Source organism: Fulmarus glacialis, unplaced genomic scaffold (genome assembly GCF_000690835.1).
Source record: "Fulmarus glacialis isolate BGI_N327 unplaced genomic scaffold, ASM69083v1 scaffold4538, whole genome shotgun sequence".
Taxonomy (NCBI): domain Eukaryota; kingdom Metazoa; phylum Chordata; class Aves; order Procellariiformes; family Procellariidae; genus Fulmarus; species Fulmarus glacialis.
The window spans coordinates 1-8,088 of NW_009226178.1; the positions used below are offsets into that span (position 1 = coordinate 1).

At 39.8% G+C, this 8,088-nt stretch overlaps 1 protein-coding gene across 1 annotated transcript; it reads left to right on the forward strand.

Moving 5' to 3' along the window:
* The first annotated feature begins 1,269 nt into the window (after positions 1–1,269).
* On the forward strand, positions 1,270–6,129 carry LOC104080348 (leucine-, glutamate- and lysine-rich protein 1-like). The gene is made up of 4 exons (XM_009582713.1): positions 1,270–1,398; positions 1,539–1,691; positions 2,697–2,996; positions 5,716–6,129. Exons 1-4 carry the CDS (start codon positions 1,270–1,272, stop codon positions 6,127–6,129), a joined length of 996 nt encoding a protein of 331 aa, XP_009581008.1.
* The last annotated feature ends 1,959 nt before the right edge of the window (positions 6,130–8,088 follow it).

An 8,088-nucleotide genomic window follows, 5' to 3' on the forward strand; every position in this document is an offset into this window, starting at 1 on the left:
ATAATAATAATAATAATAGTCTGCTTTACAAATATACCAGTTTTAAGCTAAAACTTAGTGGGGTATTTGTGCCTATTCCATGCCCAGAATTGGGTATATTTTGATTTTAAAAAGACTAAAAATATTTCCAGTTTATCTTTTCCCCAAAAAGAGTTAGGGGGATTTGTTATACTTTTGCTCATAATTAGTGTGTGAAATTAGATAATTGTAATTAAGCTCATTCTGGGCTTTTCTGCTTTTAATAATTTTAAGTGATGTTTAAGTAATGTGCATGTTTAATGTGCTCTTCATATTCTTTCAGCGTGCTATGATTAAGTCCATTAGAATTCAGCCTGCAGAAATGTAATATTAGCATACTGGTTTAGGAAAAATATTTTTCAAAATACAGCCTTCAGTGTTTCCTCCAGAATCCAGGCTTTTATCTTCAGGAAATTATAGCTGAATTTTCAAATTTGAATTTATAATATTAAATATGTGAGATGCCTTAAGGTCGGGGATATTTTAGCCAGAATTTGCAATTCTCTCACTTTCGTTTCTCCGCTTTTTTGTCCAGAGCTTGTCCCACATACATACCATCAGTCAGTGTTGTCTGGGCCCTAAAACGAGCTGGAGCTGCTCCTTGCTGTCCTTGAGCCGTGGCACCTTGCTGCTCCCTCTAACCTCGACTTGTGATGGAGCCAGCACGGCGGCCGCGTGCCATCGGCACCGGGCGATGCTTGGAGAGGCAGGCATCCCGCTGATGCCTTGCTGAGAGGTTCTGTGGAGGTTCCTCTACATGCTCCTTCCCCTAGACTTCTGATATTTACAGCAGATTTAGGGGAAGGGGGACACGTGATCAGATGGGAATGCGGTGCTAATGTGCACTGCGCTTCTAAATTGCAAGATAGCATGCGTGGAGTATGTGTCATCTGAGTGTGGTCCCTGGGAGCAGACAAACATTTTATATGGTAAGTAGCTGTTCACTGACAAGGCTGAGTGGCAGAGCATGAATAAAAAATGATTTTATAACAGAGAGTTAACATCTTTATATTTTAATATTGAGCTTATGGCCTATTTTTAGCACAGTAGATGTCATTTACTGTGAAATGTATCATTCTGCTGCACTTGAAAATAATAACGAGCTGAGTTTTACCTCCAGAGCAAATTCTTCCAGCAAAACAATCATTATTTTAAGAACTGGCTAAGGATTTTGTAATTTAGTGTTTTCGTAGTGATTTAGCATGAAGTTCAACTGTCTAAATTTAGGCATCTAGCACCACTTGAGACACCATGGGGCTTGTGAGACATCTTCCCGGGGCTGCCGGGTGTGACTCGGCCCTGATGCTCTGCGGAGCAGGAGCCGTCCATGCCGCCGTGAGCCAGCAGAAAGCGGGAGCTTTCCCTCGCCAGGCTCCCACGGTTACAATCATTTTGTGTTTGCTCAGCGTGCAAAATCTCAGTCTGCCAAATTTCACATCGCTTCATTTATGGCAGTGTGGAATGTGAAAAATATTTTAAGATAAGTTGCTGCATATTGTTAAAAACCACTTGTTCCCTAGATGGAAATTGATCTGGCTAAAGGTGAAGCACGACACAAAGAAGCAATTCTTAAAGTCAGGGAAGAAGCGAGAGTGGAACTAGACATTGAAAGACAAAAACAGCAAGAACTCATCACAAAATATCAGAGAGATCACGAAGAGCTCCAGAAGAAGGTGTGTAACACTCAAGAGAAAAGTTTTGTGGCGGTAGATAATGTAAACTTCTGAGAAATAGTATGTGAAGGAATAAAACCTTCTTTATGTGTAGTCCTGTATCTATATGATACAATGTTTTTTTCCCAGTCTTAGTATATGGCATATGTTTCTTTTTTTTTTAATGGAACAGGCTAAAAAGTAACTATTCTAGTTAAAGTTAAATGGTGTGGAAGTTCTTCCTTTTCTCACCTTTTCTCTGTCCAGAGTTCATCTATGTCCATAGACTGTAGTTGTTAATTATTTTTAAACTGACATCATCATTTTTTAAAAGCTTTAATCATTTTTTAAAAGTTTCAGACTGTGACAAGTTGTCACACACTGTTTTTTCGCTTCCCAAATTAATTCAGCACCAATGGGGTAAGGTCCAGTGGCCAGTTAACTGCTTTCTTGTCTGTATTGGTGGTTGCGTCACACGCAGCTGGCTATTCCCAGCTACCCAGACCTACCTGAAGTTTTATATAGAAATTGAAAATTGTACCTGTAACCTTAGTTTTCAAAAGATTTGACACATTTCTTGAGAATTCTGGAAAAATCAAAGATATTTGATTAAATTATATTGTTATTTAAAATTCGTTACATTAAAGAGTGTTTTAAAGAGCTGAAAATGACAGTTTGACTTAGTTCACTTTACAAATATCTGACTATGATTTAAAAACCCTGAAGAAATACTGGCTTACTGTAAAGAAGTTAAGTTTTTCCGTTTTTACCTCTGTTTCTGTGTTTGATCTTGGACATACTAGTTAATCTCTCTCTTCTGAGTGAGTTTTGATTAATTTACAGCTCTCTGATATCCTTTGAGGGTATTAGTAAATTCAAAGCTTTTTTTTTTGTCTCTGAGGACATGTATATTTGCATTTGTATTTTTTTTTTCCTGAAGGCAACATTTGTCTCATACTTAATTCTACATATCTAAAGACATCCACTGAATGTAGACTAATGCAATTTTTGCTTAATCTAATGCAGATACCAGGATTAATATCCAGTGCCACCAATAGCTTAAGGATGGAGACAGAAATTCTTGAAAAGAAGCTACAAGATGCCCAGATCAAACTTGCAGAGAAAGATGAAGATAAGGAAAAAGAAATTCAGAGCCTTAAAAGACTAATTACTGAACTTGAATTTCAGCTGACAATGGAAAAGAACAATAATGAATCATTTCTGGATAATATGAGGAAAGAAATTAAACACAAGTCAGATGAACTGGAAAAATTAACCCAGGAGAGGACACAGCTGATTCACAATTTGAGTCAAGTTCAAGAAGAGGTAGGAACATGACCGAGGAAATGCCTTGCTATTTTTACTTAGAGACATGTGATCTCTAAAATAATTTCTAAAAGCATCTATATTTCAGACCCTGTTACGTACTGGTTTAAAAACCATTGAAATTAAAAGATTTGTAAAACAAGTCCATCATAATTTCATAAATACAATGTACCACAAAATATATGAAATTTTTAATTCAGCAAGCACTTAAACTAGTGTTTTATTTTTAAAATGTATTTTTTTTTCAGGTCCTGCAAGACATTTATTTCTTAGTCTCTAGCCTCACATCATGCTACATAAACATGAGTAAACAATAAAGCATGTTTCATGTTTTTAAAGTAGAAGACATGGACATTTCTCATTCTTTGAACAGGACAGCAGCAATCCTCCCAGTAATCTTACTTATTTTGGAAATCATTTGTAAGAAAAAACTTCATACTGTCAATAGAAAGGAGAGTGGACACAGTCCTGTTCTGAATGGCTTCTGGGGCAGAGATTGCATCTTTTAATGCGGGAGTATGTGTGTGCATCCTGCCGTGTTCATGGGGATGTATCCCACCTCCCACCAGTAAATCCACTTTCTGTAACACAGGAGTGCACAAAAATTAATCAAATATGAAGAGAAATTTGGCTGATGGATATTCTTACGACACACATTTGCTGAATGTTTGGAATATAATGGGAAGGGAGGGCAGAGAGGTGTACTGCTCTATGAGAAATGTGAAAACAGTGAAGTCAGGGACTGTAGATAAGATTAGACTGGAATGTCCGAAGTAATTAAGTGGCAGAAAAAAATTGGTAAACAGTGAAAGTAAAACTCTTCAAAATGAATTAGGGCTTGGGTTGATATTTATTTCTTCCTTGAAAAAGGTTCAGAAACACTATGTTAGTGAAATTAGAATGATCTTGGCAGTCGTTCCGTCCTGTACCTATGGAAAAAGCTCTTGGACAGACATGCACTCTTCAGGTATTGGTGGGGAACTTCAGCAGAGTAAGGAACACACTGTTGTCCTCAATCGTGAGATTCCACCAGCTCTGCTTTGCTCTTAGTTTTCCCCACTCTGAAGCAGAGTTCCTCCTCTAATATAATTTTATTAGGAAATGAGGAGATAAGAGTGGTTGAAAATTGAAACTGGTTTTAAGATAAACTTTGCACCACAATACTTTCTCAGATTTGCAGGTAACACTTCCCAGATAATTTCGTGGACTATCAGTGACCATCTGAGTGGCAGGGAAAGTAATGTCTAACTTCCTTTCATTAAGTTGTCTGTAGAGTTACGTATTCAGAGAGTAAGTTATTTTGGATATTTACATCTCTCCCACTTCTACCTCTGCATGTAGTTATGTTCCTTCTCCAACAGCTCCTTTGCTTGCAGTCGGCACAGAGGTTAGACAGCCTGAGCAGAACTTCTGTGTTTCCACTCTACATCCACTATAGATCTTTGACCAAAGTAAAATTTTAAAATCTAAAAAAATTGGCCAACAAAGGACTTTTCATTTCTCCATCATTTTTCAAGTTTTGATGGGAACACACAGGCAAAAATTTAATAGTTTTAGTAACTTCTTCTTGGCTAAACAGAGCTTACCACCTTTCACTTTAGTGGGAACACACTTCTGTGCTCTGACTTTACTAACACCAGTATTCGCTCTTCAAAATGTCAAAAAAGTGCTATTGAGATTATCTTTCTTACACATTTTCTTCCTTGTATACACCCACTGTCATAATTGCATAGAGAATTTCAAATACGAATGTTTGTCCTCGCTGCAAGGTGATATGTGATCTGACTCGGCCTACAGCTCATACTTCCAGCACTAAAGAGGTTTTACATAGAAATGTTTGTGTCAGGTCAATGGGGTTGTGCATGACAGAGTGTTCTCCATTTGACTCGATCATCACTCTCTGTGCTGGAGCCTGCCTTGATGATTGCTTCCTTTCCATTCTCATGGACCTCCTGTGTCAGCAACAATTGCTTCCTTAGAAGAACAAAAAAGTGGGTATTTTCTGCTTGTATTAGTACTTCCAGTAGTTCTGACTTTCATGAATCAATTTAGTGATGCTGTCCCTTGTGTTTTATTTACTTTTTGTTTCAGCTGGAAACTAGGAAAATTAGCATCACAAATAACTTGTACATAATATACCAACTTGGGGACTTCTGTAAGATGGAAACAGTTTCGGTTGTCTGCTCAAGGCCCAGTACCAGTAACTTCCCATTTAGGTATCAGTAATCACAGTGCAAAGTTTGTGAAAACCACTAGACTGAAAATCATTTATCCCAATTATTTGGGAAATAATGATCAATAAAGAATGCCGTCACAAAAGAAATCAGTGCACAATTATTTAAGCTACAGAGGAGGATAACTTCTTGAACATCTTATCATAATGAAGTGGCGCAGTAATACTCAACCTCTGTTTGTTGCTTTTTCCTTTCCCAGAGCAGCATTCCCAGTTTCCTCCTAGTTGGAGGATGGCAGGAGATCAGAAGCAACTTCTGATAACTTACCTCATATTTTCCACTGTCTCCTGAGGGAATGAAGGGTGTGTAAACGCTGATGTATGTCCTTTGAGTGACTTTCAGAGAAACCAAAATATGGGGAAGTATTGAAAGATTTGTGTGCGTCAGTACCCTCCGGCCACCCCTGCCTGAAGCCTGAGGAGCTGAATAGGCACAGTTTTTGACTAACGGCATTTTGTAAAGCCAGTGTTTGTTTCTGTTTGTAGAACACTCTTCTCCAGGAGACAGTGCGCAGAGAGTGTGAGGAACGCTATGAGCTGACTGCAGCTTTGACTCAAGCCAGGGAACAAGTACTGGAACTAAAAAAGCTCAGTGGAAACTTCCCGTTATCGCTGTGTTCCCTGACTCAGGGCAGCCTAACCTCCTCTGCTGCCCTGCTCGCTGATTACGGACAGAAAAGCCGCACAAGCCCCAGCGCCGGGAAGGAAATCAATCTCTCCGGACAGTTTGGTATTTCAAGAGCTGCTAAGGCACCCACCTCCAGTAAGCGTAACAGCAGCGGCAGTGTGGGCTTGCCGGCTCTAACCCCACCGCATCCTCCAAGAGGAAGGGCGGCTTCGCTGAATGAGCCCAGGAGCAGGATTGCCGCAGTTATAAGAAGACAACTGAGTCAGCTCTGACAGCTACATACGCATGCATAGCACATGGGAAACCATTCCAGTGCATCAAATAACCATTTACTTGTGGACCCCTGGGGTCAAATCTTAGCCGATGCAATTCATGCATTTCTACAACTTAAAATTAAGTTAAACTTTTATATATATTTGGTGCGATAATGTTTTTGTCCATTGCATATCAATGTAATTAAATGCTATCTACATTTCAAGATGAGAAAAGTAAAAAAGAAGAAATATTGTCTCTCCAAGAGGAGCACATCTTCAATAGGTGTAATTAAAATAATTGCCAATTTCAAATACTGTTTTCCCTAACCACTTTGTTGGAATTTTCCTATTTTGTGTGTTCTCCCATGTAACTTAATTGCTCGTTTCTGATGTAAAAATGTGATTTGTTCAGTTAGAATCAGATTTTTACCATTATTTAATTCAGTATTGTTATATTTGCAAATAATTATGCTTAGGTCAGTGAGACTTGCTAGTTGTGGAGTATATATCATTCAGCATGAAAATGTGGCAAATCTGTGCGCTCAGTAGACTAGTCGTTGGCAGGGACATAGCTTCATCTGTGTGCGAGTCTTCAAGCTGTGCTAATTAGCAAGGAGTTGAAGATTTAATACATTTTGTCCAAAAGATGCTTGCCTCTTGAATTTCATCAGAAAAGTGTCTTTGTTAAGCATGATTTTTAGCTTCAAAGTAGACACGCTTGAGTTCTCTATAAAATTGTTACACAGGAGGATCAATATTTTTATTTTACTGCTTGATACATGGAACCGTGGTTTGTTTTGGAGCATAGAAAGCCCAGACAAGTCTAGGTTGTCTCTGTTAGCGTGCAGACGCTGCAGAAGTAGCTGCTCTTCGAACACGGCAGGTCTGCTGTTGGGGCAGTTGGTCAATGTGGAGCACCGGGTGGCTAAGTGAAACAGCGATGGGCAGCACAGACAGTCTGAGATTTTAGTTACTGTGTCACCAGGTACTTGAGTTTTTTGGTCAGATAAGCCCAAACAGGGCCAGTTTGGTGATAGTAACAAGTTCTGGCAACAGCCCAGCAGTCATCAGACAAGGAGAGGCGATGAAGCAGGCCCAGGTCAGCCTGGCAAGACCTACCACGTAGACCCATCTGAGGCAAGGGCTGGGGCCAGGGCAGGAGCTGGGGCTGAGCTCCCGGGCCAGGGCAGCAGCGCAGGGGTTGAGCCCCAGGCACAGGAGCAGTTCAGACCTGCTGGTGCAGTGCCCCGAGAGCCAGACTCTTGAAAGACCGCTGTTCATCTTCTTCTGAGACCATCAGCTATGACTTGGACTGAAGTTTCACGGGAGGTAGGTTAGCAGGGAACATTTTGGAGACTCTCAGAGCATGCGTATGAACAGCTGGACGACTGAAATGGCCTGCTCCTGTTTAATTTTGGGGACTGGGCTTGCTCTTCACTCGGAGTCATGGAGTTGCTTCTTCACAGGACACTTTTCTTGTAAACCCAAATACGTTTATAATCACACCATGAACCTTGACCTTCTTGTTATTTGAGTGATGAGATAGTCCTATATGTGACAAAATGACAGCAGTAGGCCATGTCTTCAATGCTGGAGAAAATTAGAAAAGCTTTGTTGATTCCAATGGCATAACGGGGAATGAATTTTATTCAATAAAATCAGTGGAAGAAATTACCATTGTATATTTACCATCTGGAGCTAGATTTTAAAATGCACTTTGACTTATTCAACTTCTGTTCCACTGAAACCAGTAATAAGCCTTACCTGATTTCAGTGGTAGCAGAGTTTATCCAAAAGCTCAAAAATCCTCTATTCTCAAATTCCAAAAGCAACAAAAAATCAGTATTATGAAAGTTACTCTGGTAGCTGCTGCAGCATAGAGATGGCATAGGCACGCTGCAGTCGCCCGGCAGATTGAACGGACCTGAGCTGGCAGTCTTTTATGCACTGACCTCAAAGAAACTGCTAACAAAAATC